The 19,463-nt window shown below is 34.7% G+C and overlaps 1 protein-coding gene across 3 annotated transcripts in view; it reads right to left on the bottom strand.

Moving 5' to 3' along the window:
- Positions 1-19,463, bottom strand: part of LOC139693578 (mannosylglucosyl-3-phosphoglycerate phosphatase) — a 56,039-nt gene that overhangs the window by 23,245 nt on the left and 13,331 nt on the right. For all 3 annotated transcript variants that reach the window (XM_071591787.1, XM_071591788.1, XM_071591789.1), the window contains 4 exons: positions 13,455-13,689; positions 11,860-11,946; positions 9,901-10,049; positions 1,402-1,518 (listed from right to left, as the gene is read on the bottom strand). In XM_071591787.1, the coding sequence (XP_071447888.1) occupies positions 1,402-1,518; positions 9,901-10,049; positions 11,860-11,946; positions 13,455-13,689 (588 nt within the window). The remainder of the gene's footprint in view (positions 1-1,401; positions 1,519-9,900; positions 10,050-11,859; positions 11,947-13,454; positions 13,690-19,463) is intronic.

Genomic DNA, 19,463 nt, shown 5'->3' with positions numbered 1-19,463 from the left:
AGGAGTTGATGATACTGAACCTAATAGTCAAGGCATAGGCATAATACTGAAGGAGAAGGCTAATGTGTATTTAAGGAATAATCAGCCAAACTTCCTTACATTACTCTGGATTCATTTAACTGTGGCATTAGAATAGGTGTGAATAGCATGTTATTTAATGAATTTCACACTATAATATCACTGATCACATGTATCGCCTCAAATATAGGCTAGCAGTTAAGATGACAATGAGGAAGTGACACATCATCATTATTTCTCCCTCAATCCATCAACAGCTACTGTGAAATGTTGATGAAAGATACCTAAATGTTTCCTCCAATTATTGCTATTGTTTTTCAATTTAATGCAAAATTGGTTTTTCTATTTTCATACCACAATTTTTTCAATATAAAAACTTATTTCATTTAAATTTATGGTACCTATTTGTGCAAACAAATTTATTATGTTTATGTTAGTCTATTATAATTCTGCAAGGTTAAATTAAAGACAAAGAATTAAATTAAATTAATAAGACATCAAATTGCACTTCAAATAATTTTTCTTTCAGCCTTCAATTTCACATTAACCATGATTGAATATACTTTTATCATTAGTCCCCTCAAAAACTCAATTCAAGGTTCCATTGTACTGGAGAGGTTGTGCCTTTTACTTCAAATTTTTCGGTGTAAGGGTTGAATTACTTACATTTATTATCCTCTTTCCATAAACAAATTGACTGCATTTATATTATTTACTTAAATATAGTATGGAAGGATATTTAACATCTAAAACAAAATATTTTTCAACCTGATCTCAATTCAAGCTAGCCTTGATTTGAGTAGTTTCAGGTGTGATTTAGTGGCATTCAAACATAATACGAAAAGATGGTACCCATTTTCCAAGTTTAATAAGCCTAGAAGATGATATAATATATCAAAACAGGGTCATGCCATTAAAATTATCTAGTGGAAAATTGTTGCTATCTTTTCTTATTAGCCTTGATTTTTCATATATTTTTAATAGTCTCTTGTGAACATCAATTTGAGGTGAGGTGAAAGAAAGAGAAAAAACAACTTTGCACTTCCACACACTTTTTTAATATAACACGACCATGGTTTCGATGCTGCGCATCATCTTCAGGTCCTGAAGATCTTCCACCTGAAGATGATGCGCAGCATCGAAACCATGGTCGTGTTATATTAAAAAAGTGTGTGGAAGTGCAAAGTTGTTTTTTCTCTTTCTTTCACCTCACCATGAAAGAATTCCACCAAGTTAAGCCTGAAACTGTTAGATTCATCAATTTGAGGTTTCACATTGTATGTATAACAACACCACAATGGCTATACAAGTATTACAACTGACATCACCACACTACAAGCTTATAATACAGAATTCAAGTAATAGTAATGAATAGTAGCTTACCTCCTTTTTTAGTTGAGCTCCAAGCTTTTTACCAGCTTCTACAAAATCAATAAAAGTCACTTCTTCGGGATTAATTGTGGCTAACGTTTCCAACCACTCTTGTTCAACAAGCCCCATCTAAATTATAAGTAATGAAATAATATTAAAATAAATACACTACACTCAGCATTATAATGAAACAGGAGATGACACACTTAAGTGTTAAAAATTTAATCATATTCAAAAATTAAAATTTCATCCCCTTCAAAAATTAGCTAAATCATTTGATGGAGCAATGCTTGACTTTAAAAATCACATTGCAAGATTAATTGGATAATGAAAAAATGCACTGCTCATGAGTGATATTATTACACATAGCACTTCACATTCAAGTCGCCACACTGCATTCAAAACCATATGGATCACAACAACATGTTCACATGCTGCATTGCATTCACATTTAATATACATTGCCTTGCAACACCGCCTAAGTACCACATATTTTAGTCAATGCATTAAACATCACATTCTCATAGAGACAGGTAACAGAAAACACATCCCACGCAGCCCAGATCAAACTAAAGTGCATGTGTTCAGTACTTTATATTTCAGTTACCCAAGTGCCAAGAGTTGCTCAGAATGTCTTCATTCTTTTTTCTCTCTAAATACATGTATTACTTATTGATCATCATTGTAGGCAGATAACTATAAGTTTTCAATGGTCCAAGAAAACTATTAAAAATTAATTGAATTTTAAAGTGTCTCTTTGCCTTATCTTAGTTTAGCCTTGGTAATTTCCTTCTTCATAATTCAACTAAATATATGGCATTTAATTTTTAATATGCCTATTCTCATCCTCACTCTTTCTTGCAAGCCAATATTCAAAACCTTCCACATCCCACAAGCTCTTTCCCCATCCACTTTCTCTGCCTTTTGTGAAATTCACCCTACAAATTCCTTTCTTACCTACATGCAACACTCCTGTTTTCATCTCATACAAGATTTTCAGAATTTCGGTCTACCCCTAAACCAGTACTCTTCCTCTTCAAGAACCAGGTTTTGGAATAACCATCAAGCCTGCTTAAACGGCCACTTCCACTGAGAAGTCACCTACATCAATGACCATTTATACACAGGAACCAAAATATTTTTTATCTATACTGTAAAACCTTGTCCTGTTGACACCACTAAATTTCATGCATACAAATGACATAATTCAAAGTTCAGAGTAGCCACCAAACTAAAGCATAGGCCTTTAAAAATGCTCATCATGTGAAGAAATCAAAATAGGTCCAATATGAAACTTGAAGCCATGATTAGATCCTGTGACAGAAAAAGATGTAATTCATTTCAAATTCTTTCCCAAAAGCATAGTATTACTAACCATTTAACAATTACTAAGTCTTGTGTGTGCAACATTACAAAGGCATCTACTCTTATAAAGGCATTTTTCTCTCTATTCCTAGCAAAAAATACTCCATTGCACCCTAAACATACTTTTGGTCAATTTTACAGTCAACTAATATAAAATGAGAGCTGAAATTAACAGAAGCAGCATCTTAACCTAGAATCACTAGATCTTATCAAAAAAATTTACTCATGCTTTTGGTGCATCATGCACTGAATTCAGGGTTCTCTCAAGCAGAGCTAAGAGTCCTACCCAAATCTACTCCAGTAATGTTACTTCCCATTAGGGTTTTCTAAGCATTTTATTCAACCTCTACCCATTTTTCTCAATCAGTGGGCCAGGTAAATGAGAAGTCAAGGTTACTTCACAGTCAATACCTAGACTTTAAGAGGGAGGGTGTTCAGTAAAGAAAGAATTGTAGCCTCCTGAGGTGTGGGAGCCAGCATGTATAAATTATAATCATCTAAAGAACATAAGTATGTAATATCAATAAGTTCTCATTCTCATTTTGAAGCCCTTTTGAAATCACAGTTGAATTGCTTCCTGGTGCATTCAGAGACCATTCATGTCACCAATTCAATTACAGTTCCCCATATGCTCTCTACTGAAGGTGGGGAGTGGAAACAGAGAGAAGTAATACAATAAATTTTGCCTGGATCTCTATGTCTCTAGTGTCTTATAATGGATGATTAAAAGCATGCTTTCTCATCAGAAGAGTCAATGGGACGTTATGCTGTGCACACATAAAGCATAGTTAAGATTGTCCGCACATTGAAGCACTCACATTTACAGTAGTCAAGTTTTTCGGGAGCTCAGACAGCTATATTCATATAGTACTCAAATATTACTCCACAAAAACTGTATCATTTCAAAAATACTTTCATAAAACACAAAAAGAGCCTAAATCCTAAGGGACTATACTCTTTGAGACCAAAATAGTGGATAAAAAAGTACACAAAAAATCAAATTTAAAAAATGAATTAATAAAATGAAATGAAAATAACAAATTAAGTCACAAAGTAAAAGTAAACACTCTCACTCAGGTTTGTGGCCTTCATGAGTCCCAATCATGTATGCACTCAGGGTTTACAGGGATTTAGCTTCCGTAGCAGGCAACCATCAATTGTAGTAAGTACAATACAAATGAAAAAAATAAAAGACAGACAACATGGATGCCCACATTCACTGACTCAGGATCCACAGTAGCCCTCTTGAGTCACAAACACCCACACAATCAGGGTTTACAGAGATTTAACCCCTAGCAAATATATGTCATACACATTATTTGCCTCGAGCAACAAAGCATAAATAGCTGAATTATCAAATTATTAATGTTAGTCAGCTCAGTATTATTAAATGGATCAATAAAATGTCACTATAATTTTGGTTCAAATATGGAATATCATAAGAAATCTAAGTTCATTTTTAAGCCCAATTTTTTGGGTCCCTTGAATTTTAAAATGTGTCACATTTCTACAACAATTATTTTAAAATTACCTGCCTTTCAGTGGCTACTTGGGTATTTTAGAGACCAAGATTTACTCTATTTTCAGCCGGTAGCAAATGATGCCAAAGCCAACAGTCACCCTAATTTTGAAACTTTCATGGTTTCTCATAAATAAAAGAATATTCATCATAGAATCCTACAAAAATACTACTGAGGAGATTTATTATTTTAGGCTTAGGTTTCATATGAATGGCACATAATTCTCATTCCACTAAGGGTGGAGGAACCTGGCTTGCCACCAATACCAGAGGAAAGTGACTACAGTAGACAAAAGTCTATGGATTGATGCATGCTATATGGCTATATTTACGGGTCACCTCTAATTGACTCTTTACGCTTAAAGAGAGACCTATTTAGCACAAATGAATGCTATGCACTTCTCCATAGGCCAATATATTTTTTCTCAGAAGTCTAGATAACTTGATTTACCCAATATTAAAATTGCCATAAGAATACCAAAATGATTCCTGAATGACACATGCTTATTACAACACTTCAAGCTTACTAATAAAATTTTAATTTCAGGTGCATAACATCATCTCTATTCCCTGTTGGTTTCCCCGTGTACTGGAGAGCCAGTCAAATCATTTGAGAATTTGTCGCAGCAAGACAGGTGAAGTAAGTGAAGGCAAAATTGTTCTGCATTGACAAGAAACAAAGAAAAGTGATCCTTTGATGCTGGTGCCATATATACCAAAGAAACTTCCAATGTTATTGCTAATTTCAAATCATATCCTTTCTCTATACCCTTATATTATGAAGAAAATATTTTTGGAAATAAACTACAGAAATGCATGGTGTAATTGATTCACTCACATCAATTTGTTAACAAGACAAATGATAATTTCCTCCAACACTGACTTGATGACAAGCCATGTTTTGGTCTAATGACAAACCCTCAAATATGTAATGACAAACCTTAAGCAACATTCTATTATTTTGTACAATTATCTATGCAATTTTTCCAACAAAGCATTGCAAACACAAAAATTAACTTTACTTAATTAAAAAACATTTACTTAAATGGTATGAATTATAATAGTCACATCACTAAACCCAATATCTTTAGCAGCCTACATACAAGGCTTCATTTTGATTTAACAGAGGCATCAGCACATATTGCAACTTGAGCATTACATTGCTAAATTTTAATGATGTGATGCTTAATAACAACTAAATACTTTAAAAAAAACTGCTTCATTAGAAAATTCATTTTTGTGGTAATAAAACTGGTGATATATCACCTTTGTCTGATGGACAAGTTATAAGGAAAGTTCTAGCTTCAATTTATCTCTGGTTACTTGAAATGAGAGACTATGCATAGGTTAGTAGACAAGAGGATAGAAATTTTAAGGTTTCCCTTTTAATCATTCCAGATGACGATATTGCATACATCGCAGCAGTGCAATCCCATCCGTGCAAAGCAGAGCAACAGTTTTCATTATTAACTTGGCAAGCTATAGAAGTCCATGAGAAACAATTGCATTAACAAGATGACAAATTACACTTTAAAATGTTCACAGTTAATGTGGCAGTCTTGTTTGCTTCTCACCTCCATGCCTCATGTCATGTCATCTCAATCCCAATGCATTACTGCATCATCATCTCTCAATCCACGACAAAATGTCTAGTTGGGAATGAGCAGAAAAGGTTTTCTTTACTCAACAATGGTATAAATGTATTTATTATGCACAAGATTGATTTCATGATTGTTATTATGCTTTAAACCATGTTCCAAGAAACTCTGCAATAGGTTATCATCATCCATACCAGTGTGTTGCTGTTTTCAAGGTATGCACCAGCCATTTCATCATAGTAATAAAATTAAAAACCTCTTTTCTTTCATGGCAATTCAATGAATTATGCATCTGTGCAAACATGGTAGTAAATGATTATATACCTAATTTTTTGGGCACTAAGCATAGGTGACCACATTTGCAAAAGGATTGAAGCTGGACTGTTCTACGTACATACAAATTATTGGAGTTGCATTATGCTAATAATTTTACCATTGAACTAACTCGTTTTACAAAATTCCTGACCAAATTAACCTTAAAGAAGTCAAATGTATGAAAATAATAGTCCATGGTGATGATACTAAGTTTTTTGTGCCTTACTTTGATTAACGTAGTTCATGCTCCATGGCTTATTGCCTTTAAAACTTGAATTACAGCACTCTTACAATGGATTAAAATTTGGCTGCAGCAGGTGTCCTCCATGCAACCAACAATACTAGTATTTTTTTAAATATAAATTCTTACTTCATCTTCATCTCTTATAGCATAAATGAGGTACTCTTCATGGTTATTTTATAGATTTTGATATTGAATAGATCAATGGATGCTAAAAAAAAGTTGAAATAGCTGGAAGAATGCAATCAAATTTGAGGCCTGATGACTGAGGTGAATCAAATTGACCTGGATGACAACATTTGTGAAGAGGTAAGAAGTATAGCCAGTACATACAACAAATTTGGTCAACAATCAGATCCTAAAGAGAACAATTTAGAAGCCCCTTCTCTTCTTTCCCTGACTTCCATGTCGAATTGGAACTACACTTATTGATAATTTTTCCCATGCAAACCAGTCAAGTACGGCATCGATATTTTTGCTTACATGGATTCTATGCATACACAATCAATTTTAAAGTTTATTGTTCTGAACCATTGGAAGGGTTACTGGCTATAATTCAGACCAAGATATTGCTCTTAGACTGACTTGACATTTTTATGAAAATGACTCTAATACGAAGTCTATTCAAAAAGTATCGCGAATTTTGAATTTTCGCGGGTTACATATATTTGATTTTTGATTTTTTTGTGGCATTATGTTGGTACTTATGCCAAAAAGTTTGGCCATTTTGAATGTTCAGTTAATTGTTGAGAGCTCTTTTGCTTGGATGTGTTTTGGCTTGACTTTGACTTTTGCCTGCTCCAAAAAATAGATCAAAGAATCTGTACCAAATTTTGTGTGAAAAGCAAAATTAAGTTCACGGACGAATTCCAAATGTTGACCGTGGCATACGGAGAAGCCACCTTGGACTGAAGCAATGTTTATCGGTGGTACAAAATGTCTCAGAAGACCGAGGAGATGTGAACGATGAAGAGCATGCCGGACGCCCAAGCACGTCAACAGCAGACAAAAACATTGATGAAGTGAAGAAAATAGTATTGGCCACTAGTCGAATCACCATTAGAGAAGTTGCTGAGGACCTAAACATATCGATTGGCTTGTGCCTTTCGATTTTTACCAATGATTGGCATGACAAGGATCGCCTCAAAATTTGTACCTAAATTGCTCAATTTCAAACAAAAACAGCAACGCATTAACATTGCTAATGAGCTGTTGGACACTGTCCTTGACGACCCAAAGTTGCTCCAGAGGGTGACAAATCATGGGTTTATGGTAATGAAATAAAAAAGCATGCCAAGTTCAGTTGAATGTGAAAGTTTTGCTAACAGTTTCCTTCGATTGCAGGGGCTTGGTGCATCATGAATTCTTGCCACAGGGTCGAACGGTACATAAAGAATATTACCAGCAACTTATGTGCAATTTGTGCGAAGCAAGCCACCACAAACGCCCAGATTTGTGGAAGAACAAAAATTTGCTTTTGCACCATGAACACACCCCTGCTCACACATCATTACTTGTGCGCGAATATTCAGCCAAAAACAACACACTAATGATGCCGCAGCCACCGTATTCCCCAGATCTGTCCCCCAGTGACTTTTTGTTGTTCCCGAAACTGAAGAGGCACATGAAAGGACAACACTACACTATGATTGACGAGATAAAGACTGCATCGAAGGAAAAGCTGAACAAGATCACATAAAATGATTTTTTGAAGTGCTTTGAGGATTGGAAAAAACGTTGACACAAGTGTGTAATATCTAATGGGGATTACTTTGATGGGGACAAAATAGATATCCATGAATAAATAAATAATTTTTGACAAAACACAAAAGTCGCAATACTTTTTGAACAGACCTCGTTTCACAAATAAAAACTGATTTTCAAACTTTACCTTAGCATGGAAATAACGAGAGAAAAACATTACCGCCATTTGATATTTGCAAAAAATTAAAAGGAAATCTCAAAAGAATATCTGAAATACAAATTTAAGGACATCAATGCTTCAATTTTTAGTTTTTAAGATTGGAATATCTTGGCATCATACTGCCTTTCAACGATGCATGTAATGAAGATGGATGGGATTCTATTGACCAAAAGATAACCTGATATCATCATGAACAATAAAGATTCAGGTGTGATGTGGTGGAATCATTCTATGATGGCAGAAACAGAGAATAACACTTTCAATATTCCACTTTTTAGTTTCTTTAATACTAACTAGTTTCAGTGTACAACACCTTCTCAAGTAAGAACTTTTTCCAGCAAGAACTTGAAAATGGGGTAGTACACCAAAACTAGACCGTATTTAAAAAATTTAAGTGGAAAATTGCAAGTGTTTTTGTCTGTTTCTGATACCATCATGTTACATAGCCACATGTAGTTTAGATGTTTTGGACCAATATTGTAAAAAAATTTTCCAGAAATATTCATTGATGACCCACCATATATTTTTACAATCCACAAGATAAATGATCTAACAAACAATCAAAAAACAAGATCCATCATTTTATTGAATAAATAACTCAGGAACTAATCAACCACAAATCCAACAAAGAACTGAAATCCATGATGTTCTCGTAAAAACTAAAAGGAGAGCTAAATGCTATTCATGGCCTCAATTCAACAGTATACCTCTAGAAACAAAAAAGAACATGGGAGGAGAGGATGCCACAAGTTATGCAGCCAAGCCCAAAATAAATTTGCAAGAAAATACTGCAAAGAATGCGACAACTGGATGTGCCCTGAACATTGATGCTGTTTGAAATGGCTATATTAATTGTGAACAATTTTAAATAACTTTTATCTGCAAATATTTAGTCAAGAATTTAGGCCTGGGCTTTAAAAATATCCCCTCCAATATTTTCCCTAAGCACTATTTTTTCATCTTGACTTAAAGTTGCTAATACTAGCATTAATACATTTTTTTCAATTCCTTACTTGTATATGAGCAATATATAAATGAAACAGATATTTCAAAAGGGTGTACTCTTATATTATCAAGAGGATAACATGTGGAAGACAATTGCCATTCATTAGACCTTGAATATTCTAAATACCTAAACAAAACTCTAGGGTTAAGAGAGTCAATTAATTCACAACAGAACATGTATACTAAACAATTCCAACTAGAAGCTCTTAAGGAATAATACTACAATGCAATCTTGGCATGCTGAACACAAAATTGTAGGAAAATGATCAATAAAGAGAGAATTACAAAATAATATGATTTTTACAAAATATTGTAGTATGAGAATTTCTAGTGATAACTATAGCCATCATGGAAAAATTATTTTACTAAGTCTATATCGGATTATCTAAAATTTGTAACTCTATTCTCACAGGCTGGATCATGGATTTATTTGATCTATCATGAGATTAATGTTAATTAAAATTTGACACTAACTTCTAATGACCAGAAACACCAAGTATATAGGTATATGAATTATATAGGTGTATGAATTAATTCCACAAACCAAGCCAATTCTTTTCCCAGCCCATGTGACCACATGGGTGATCTTCCCATCTGCAAGAGGTCGGCCAGTCTCATTGTCAATTACATTTGACATTAGCCACGGAAACTTGGTTTGCTCAACCCAGTCCGCTAGGACCTCCAGCCCAAAATCTGAAATAAGAAGAATTCCACATCATTATTTTATTAAGAACAGAAATATTAGAGTGTGAATTCTGCTTGATGAAGTGATTTTATAACATTTACTGATTAATAAATAAAAATTTTTACATTTATAGTGTAAATAATGCACTTGAATTTCAACACAGCAAATTATCACATTATAACCACAATGGGTAGAGGGCTCAGAATGAAGCCAAAAATCACACCAAACTACACAGAATAAAATCAAAAGCAATTCCATACAGGAAATGCCACTAGTTTATCATTTATGTGTAGTCAAATCTACATTTAAATCATTTTAGTCTTTTATTAATCATCCTGTTTAAAAATTCATATACAGGGTGCAGCAACATAACTTCCTTTTTTCAAATGCTACCTTAATTGAAAAAAGGAAGTTATGTTGCTGCATCCTGTATTTACACTCGAGTATACTTTTATGACAGCCAAATTTAAAAGTACACATTGGTTGAACAAAAAGTAATGGCATCACTGCCATGTCTAGGTTCAACAATGTGCTTTCAACCTCCATTTGTGTAAGGCATTATACTATTGGTCTCACTGACATAGAATGTACTCGCAAAGTGATCTAAGACATGTTTGCAAACTCAGAACAATGCTAATATATTAAAACTGAGGTTACGGGACGCCAGAATAGCACATACAGTTGCTGCTGCATATGGACAGGCATTAACTGGCTAAGCTATTAGCAAATGAAGTGAGAATGTGTGATTTCTCATTTTATCAGATACAAAAGAAGATCTGATGACGAAAAGCTGCATTAAGGCAGGCCTTGTTGTTGCCATTGTTTTTCACTCAACCCTCTTAGCTCATAGCTCAATTGTCCACATGAAAAGAGCAGAACTGCTACCAAAACCAGACATTTTTTTTTAACATTTTTAATTAACATTCCACTTCATCGCTACTTTAGAAAGAAGTCATAACAAAATGAGAATTGGTGGAAAATGATTAGTTATCAACAAAATTATTTATTTTAAAAATGGTTAATATTTAAATAAGTCAAACATAGTAACAAATGGTACACGATTCTCTTAAAGAAATTAGATTTATGTTAAATTTAGTTACAACAGTTCGGCCCTTAATTTGTCATTACATGTTTTGGCAGCACAAATAATGTTATTTATTAATTAACTACTTCCTAAGTCTGAGGAAAAAGTGAAAGAATGTTAAAACCAGACCTATTGGACCAGAGACATGCACATAGTGCAACATCTTCCCTTGCTTTTGCAGGCACTTCCATGCCCTCACTTTCACCTGATTGTCAACCTATTCCTTAATGGCTTCCTACCCCCTTCTCCTCTCTCCTAAGGTGTGAGGTGTGGGTTCAAGTGGTCAACCAAATGAAAACCACTCGTCAAAACCATGTTTGGTTTCTAATGAATCATGAAGTAGAAAATTATGACATCACAATTCCTTTCAATTCATCAGAAAATTGCCAAAAATAAAGCAATTCTTTAATATTATATACTTCTTGATATATAATTTTATTGACTAGAAGTCTGAAGGGACACAATGAGCATCAAAAGCTTGTTCAATAGCTTCTATCAATCAAATTACAACACAGATTTTGAAAAGACATCTTAAATATTTGCCATATTGTATCTCAGATGAACTTTTAAGCAGCAACTTGACCTATTCCCTAATATCTATTTATATACCCATTAGAGTAACATTCTCAGGAGTTACTCTCATGAAATTCTCATTACATATAAGTATATGACACTCAAAAAGCCATCAGTGTGACTGCTACTCCACACAAAAGAAAAATAACGCAATTAATTACCAAAGTCATGATTTCCGAATACTGCACAATGGGTCCCGCATTCATTTAACACAGAGACCATTTGTTCACCTTTGGTAAAGGTACTCACTGAAAAGAAAAAAAATAACAATTTATAATGCTTACAAGTTGATTATACAAACCTTCAACTGCATATTTTCAATAAAATTTTATCACTAACCAAAACTTTTTACGTTGACAAAAATTACAGGTATTATTGATGCTTACTACAAGAATATTAATACACTTCTTATTTATCTTAAATATTGAAAACTAAAATAACAAGTTAAGAGCCATGGTAGATACATGTACTAGTACACAATGATTTTCCCTCGAAAATCTACATGTTTACATAGTTGAGCATTGTACTTTAAAACTGGCTAAAATATGTATGCGTGTTTAGTTGGATATAAGCCCTGGTGAACAATAGGTTACTCAGATTTGAATTTTCACAATAACAAACTTTAGCCCTCATAACAATAGGACATGATAAGAATTCCAAAAAGTGAGAGTTTTACAAAACACAAACAAGTTGGCAATTTCCCCCACATACTATATACCATAAAGTATTCCCCAAAAATACTCGACATAATGTAACATCTATTTTTGACTTGACTTGAATCTTTTTCGTTCAAATTTCCAACAAAATTTTTAAACAGCCAAGCAGATTAATAAAGTGGGATCAAGGAAGGATTTTGGGAATCATTTCATTGAAAGAAAGAAGTTACAAGAGAAACTAAGTGAAGCAATAAGATAAACCAATAAATTTAACAACAAAAACAACAATCAATGACATGAAAATTAAATGAGTTACATAATCCATTTTAAGTCAGCACACTTCCATTTTGGCACATGATGAGCACAAAATACAACACTATAGCAAAATCATTCCAAATTCTAAATTGCACTTATGGTTGACACTACAAATGATACCAACATATGCACCTGTCTAAGATAGCTGCAGTTAACTGATATTAAAATGAGGTAGAGCCTTTTTTAACAGATTTAATTTAGGTATAATGATATTTTTTCATGTAACTTTATGGTTAAGCTTCAAATGAGAACCCCTAGTAAATATAAATAGGGTAATTTACAAAATGGTAATATCATTGAGCTCAAAATTTAGCCGTAATTTCATAAAAAAACTACCAATAATCACACTGCAAAAACTGGCATAAATTATTCACCATAGCACAGCATAATATCATAATATTTATTTTTGCCCCAACATTATGTAGGTTGCAATGTGACAAAATTTTGTCAAGTTAGTTTTGACCACATTTCCGATGCATTGCAATAATGTTGTACACCACCTAACAACTTGGCACTTAGGGTTTAGCCAGCCCACCCCTGACCTGTTCATAATTACACTAGAATTTCATAGTCACAGTCCTTGACAAAAAAATTGTTGCTGAATAGGTATTTTAAAGTGGTATAATTTTATATTCGAAAAACCCATCTTAAAAGGCTGATTTTTTCAAAAATCAAAATTTCAGCATCAAATTACTTTAAAATCTAATACTACCATTGATACCACTAAATATTTCATTGAACCATTTGAAATAAGCAATTAGCAGTTAATCCTTAATGAAACTTACATATACTTGGAGAAAATATGTCCCCACTGAAGAGAATTAAGGGCTGAAGATGATTAAAGGATTTGACAGCTGAGCAAAATCTTGCTGCCCCTCCAATGGGCTCTCCACTTGTTCCTGGTTCTATGTTATATACATCATTGTAATGAATTATAGTTAGACATCCCGATCCCTGAGCCATGTTGCTAGAAATAGAGGATAAAGTCCGCAAGCCTGCTTGCTTAACTTCCAATGATGCCTGCAAATAAAAAAACAACAGTCCTTAATCAAAATCATCATTCTTTTCTTGAAACAGAAATCCAATTTTTGGGAATGAGGAAATCAAACATAACTAAATAAACTGAAATACATAAACAACTGTGGCGGGTAGGGATGGTGTCAAGCTAATATACTTAGATAATCAATAAACTTCACATTTTAAACATTAAGTATTTAAATATTGGGGCATTCTTAAAGATAAAATCTCATGATGTGTTAAAGAAAAGGGTTTTTGGTAATATACTTTTCCACACTTGAATGTATAAAAGTTAATTCTACGGTGATACTCTACATGAACATCAACATACATTAATACCTTAAATTCACTTAATCAATACTCTAAAATTATCATTTACCAGAAATTTCAAGGTTATGCCAAAATGCAATATTTTTTCCTCAAAATACTGCTATAAGGTTAAGTATCCTACCTGATGGTATTTCCACACAATTCCATTGCACTCCCATCACCATAGTGCATCAACTGCAAGAATGTAGGTCTATGTACACACTGTAAAACTCTTAGTCCCACCTGATCCTACTGCTACATTATTGCTCATGCACTACTTGCACTACGAAGACATTTCTACAAAAGGTATCAATTTTTTATTACTTAAGGTGAGTTTACACAGTGCAAGTGTACTCAACCAAGTCCATAGGGTACGAGTGGACTAATTTTCAAGCCTGAATTCGTTACCACTGACACTACTACAGTGCATGTAAGAATATCAGAGGCATTCACTTAAAAAATATCTGAGCAACTAATTACATCATACTACCTTGATCAAAAAGTTCCCGGAATAACCACCGTGTGGCGCTCCCATCGTTCCGATTTGAGTTCTGTTTTTTTTGTTAAATTGGTACATCTGTTGTTGATATTCCCTTTAAATCTTAGTGTCATAACTTGACATTTGCAAAAGTTACGGTCGGTTTTCGGTATGTCCATCAGTGCTTCCGGCGATTTTTCCATTACTTCCTCTCGGCTGCTAAAACGCGTTCCCCGTAATGGTTTTTTAACTCGATTGAACAGAAAGAAGTCACATCAGGTGAATTCGGTGGCTGTTGGATGGTATTTGTTGCATTTTTCGTCAAAAAATTACGAATAATGATAGCACTGTGCGACGGTGCGTTATCATTGTGCAAAATCCACGAGTTTTCTGCCCACATTTCTGGTCTCTTTCGGCGAATTGCTTCACGCAAACGTCTCATAACGCCCAAATAATACTCTTTGTTTACTTTCTGGCCTTCTGGCAAAAATTCATGATGCACTACACCGTTGTAATCCATGAAAACCGTCAGCATTGCCTTCTTTTTTGACTGAAAACGACGTGGTTTTTTTGGTCTCGGCTCATTTGGTGAACGCCATTCACTTGCCTGATGTCTGGATTGCGTGTCGTACTCATAAACCCACGTCTCGTCTCCAGTAATGATCCTTTTGATGAATGTGGGATCGGATTCAGCCTCGCAAATCATGTCTTTTGCGACGTCAACACGGTCTCTTTTTTGCATGAAATTGAGGTCTCTTGGCACCAACTTTGCTGCTACACGACGGAAACCCAAATCATTAACCACAATGTCTTGGGCGGATCCATAGGCAATGTTCAAGTCCTCCGCTATTTCTCTGATGGTTAATTTGCGGTTATTGACCAACATTTCTTTTACTTTATCAATTTTTTCACCGACTTTCGATGTCGATGGTCTGCCACTGCGTTCATCATCTTCGATTGACTCACGACCACTTCCTAACCGCTCGTGCCACTGGTAAACGACCGTTTTTTTTAGAGAATCGTTGCCGAAACACTTTTCCAACAATTCCAACGTCCGTGCGCCACTAAATCCGTTTTTTACGCAAAATTTAATACAAGTTCGTTGTTGCAAATTTAAATCCATTTCTGAAATTGTAAAAAATCGCCAACACACACAGAGATAGATGTACTCTTGGCTACGTAACTTTTGCAAATGTCAAGTTATGACACTAAGATTTAAAGGGAATATCAACAACAGATGTACCAATTTAACAAAAAAAAACAGAACTCAAATCGGAACGATGGGAGCGCCACACGGTGGTTATTCCGGGAACTTTTTGATCAAGGTAGTATATCTAATTTAGCCTTTTTTAAGGGATTGCAATTACCTGTAACCTAATTAAGAGACATTTACATCATCCAAGTTCTCAGTTCAAATAAAAAATCCATAATTTATTCAAAGTAATTCTAAATAAAGCTTTTTTTTCACCCCTATTGAGAAAAATAATTGCATCAGAGATGCGAAAGAAATTTTGGAAGTCGCTTCTGTCATTGAAATGGCAAGAAAAAAATTAATTCGGTTGTGCTGGCCTAAACTTGTTTTTAAAACAAATGCTGAAATTTTCAATGGTGAAACCAAAATTCTAGCATTTATCATAGGTAGGTAGTGCCAATATATTCCTAGGCAATAAAGTTACCGCTAACTCCAATGTTCATGTCAGAACACTAATAACACAAACATGTCTATATACAATAAGTCCTCAACTTATCGAATGTCAGTATGCTTTAGTTAGGAGATAGTGCCACTTTTCCATTATAAATAAAGAAAAGATACAGGCGGAAGTTGTTGATTACACTCGGGACCTTAGGAGGTTTCATAAGGAACATTCAATTGATTAACTTTGGGAAATTGGTAGGGCATTAGAATTAAAGTTCAAAGGAAATGATTTTGTTGAACCATTACAATTTTAAGCAAAGGAATTGAGAAATAAACATTAGACAGAGCAGGAGAAAATGTAAAATTTATTTGCTTTATGTAAAAAAGTACATACGTACTCAGTGCATTCTTCACTTGTACATAAATAAGTAGCAATTTAAAAAAGAAATTAATAATATGCATAAATATGCTTGCACGCAAAATGTACTTATCCGTTATGTACCACTTCATAAACGCATTATGTCCATTATGTTTTAAAATTTAATAATCTTGGCATGATCTCTACTTTAAGCAATTTAAATAAACCAATGAAATGAATATTAAACTTGTATAATTGTCGTAAGGTTCACGCGAACTTAACAGCCGCTCAAAAAATTGGAGTTCTCTGTAATTTCCGCCAAAGGTCTCCTTGCATTGCCTATACTAAAAATGGCACTGCTGACAGCACAGTATCAATAAGATTAAGCACGTAAGTACTGATGAAACATGCTTCGAGTTACGGGGTATTCACTCGCGCGGAAATTTTCGTGGCGAATAAATTGCCAAGACAGAGACTGACTGTGCAATGACATTCATGTAAACCCACATATACTACAGCATTTAAATGATACATTATATTAGTTATGGACAGCAACACGCAATTAATGTTTAGTGGTGTTGTTAATCATTTTGAAGGGAATCGGTCGAAATTCTGCGAATCGAATCACGCTGTCAAAGATTTGCTGACTAAAATTACAAAACTGGTCGCCCGATTTCTACACCAAAAATGTTGGCATTCTGTGATTGTTTGATTACATTACGCACGGAAGAGAGTGACACTAAATAATGAACTTTTACCCCGAAGATTAGTAATTTTACGCATATAATATATATAGCTTATCGGTGCAACAGATCGCGAATATAATGATCGCTTCAACTTCGACCAGGGATATGGGACTCATTCACTTCATGAATACTTTACAACGTACAGTACAAATATTAGTTAGCATATTTCAGCGGTGAAATCACTGACATAAACTTTAGAGCTGAAATCATCTCCTCTGATATATTGCATCTAACTGAGACAATTGAAGTAACATGCGATTGTGTAATTTCGGAAGCACACAAAATTGCACCGCATGCTCACAAGGCGCATACAGAAGGCTTCAAGCGACTTATTACGAGGGTCATCCGGAAAGTAGTACCCGTTCGTGCCGCATGAAGTGCTGACGACGCGAGTAGCCGCTGGACGAGGTCAGATAGCTTCAGTGGCTTGTCTGCCTTCTCTGAGCCAAGTTGCGTGACGCTAGCATTGCCTGTGTTGTTTCTGTGATTGTTTACAATGTTTAAAAAAATTGAGAACGCCGCCAGTTGTGAAGTGAGGGCAGTGATTAAATTCCTCAATGCAAGAAACGTTCGCCCATGTGATATTCATCGCCAATTAAAGGAGGTGTATGGAGACAATGTAATGGACGAGTCGTCTGTTCGGCGGTGGTGTCGCAACTTCAACATGGGGAGGGGGAACACACACGACGATGAGCGTTCGGAGAGACCGTCTGTCATTACAGACCAACTGGTGAGCTCAGTTGACGAATTCGTGAGGAACGATCGGCGCGTCACAATTGATGACATCTGTGAGCATTTTCCCAATGTTTCTCGAACAATTGTTCATGAAATTGTTAAACACCATCTGCATTATGCAAAAATTTGTGCAAGATGGGTCCCTCGCGTATCTCAATGAGCTGGCGGCGAAGGACTATGCAGCAGGAATACAGAAACTTGTCACACGTTATGACAAATGCCTTAATTTGCTTGGAGATTATGTTGAGAAGTAGTTTAAAGTATCCTCTTTCAAATAAAATTTTTTATGTTTGTTAATATTTACTTTTGTCTTTTTATTTCACGAACGGGTACTACTTTCCGGATGACCCTCGTATTTAGTTCGCCGTTTTTTCCACCTGTTTTCTGTTAACTATTACCATTATTTACCAACTAATGATGAACAGAAAACATTTCACGTGAAATATTGCATTTATGAAGTAAGAATTTAAAGTAGATCGAAGATGTCCTTAAAGGAGATTGACCTCTTGTTGGAAACTATGGTTTAATGTTGATAAAAACTACAAGATATATAACCTCATTGTCTGCATATCATCGTATCAGTGATCGGAAAAGATTTCGTTCGCGTGAATCCATGCGAAGGTAACCCGACGGCATACCGTCATAACCACCCCTAAATGGGCGGAGACTTATCTTTAAGAAAGCGATAAATAAGAATACCAATATTCCACGTACATGAAAATGCCGCGTTTGCACAAATTTCTTTGAAATTATGGCACAAATTAAAAGTGACAATCGTCTGGAAGTTTGAACGTTATCTCCCTTGGGTTGAGCGCGCATAATATTTAAACTCGTACTTTAAAACACTGGGCCTTTCAACACCTTTAATCCAAGCAGTTTTTACCGCCTCCGTCACCATTAATTAGGCAACCTCTATACTTCAAAAGACATCAGATAAGCATTAATTAAGGTAAAAAAATACAGGATGAGTTGGCGTTACCTAACGTAAACCATCAGAAAACTCTTAAAAGCCATCGGGAAACGCTAACTCACCAAGTAAATTAATTATATTAACCAGTTATTTTGAATTTCGCATGAAAATACTGATTTACAGGTACTACCTTGATCAAAAAGTTCCCGGAATAACCACCGTGTGGCGCTCCCATCGTTCCGATTTGAGTTCTGTTTTTTTTGTTAAATTGGTACATCTGTTGTTGATATTCCCTTTAAATCTTAGTGTCATAACTTGACATTTGCAAAAGTTACGTAGCCAAGAGTACATCCATCTCTGTGTGTGTTGGCGATTTTTTACAATTTCAGAAATGGATTTAAATTTGCAACAACGAACTTGTATTAAATTTTGCGTAAAAAAACGGATTTAGTGGCGCACGGACGTTGGAAATGTTGGAAAAGTGTTTCGGCAACGATTCTCTAAAAAAAACGGTCGTTTACCAGTGGCACGAGCGGTTCAGAAGTGGTCGTGAGTCAATCGAAGATGATGAACATCGACATCGAAAGTCGGTGAAAAAATTGATA

This window comes from Hetaerina americana, unplaced genomic scaffold (genome assembly GCF_022747635.1).
Source record: "Hetaerina americana unplaced genomic scaffold, ioHetAmer1.1.p SCAF_5, whole genome shotgun sequence".
NCBI lineage: Eukaryota > Metazoa > Arthropoda > Insecta > Odonata > Calopterygidae > Hetaerina > Hetaerina americana.
The sequence above is the reverse complement of the archived record's forward strand: the minus strand, read 5'-3'. Positions and strand labels throughout refer to the sequence as shown.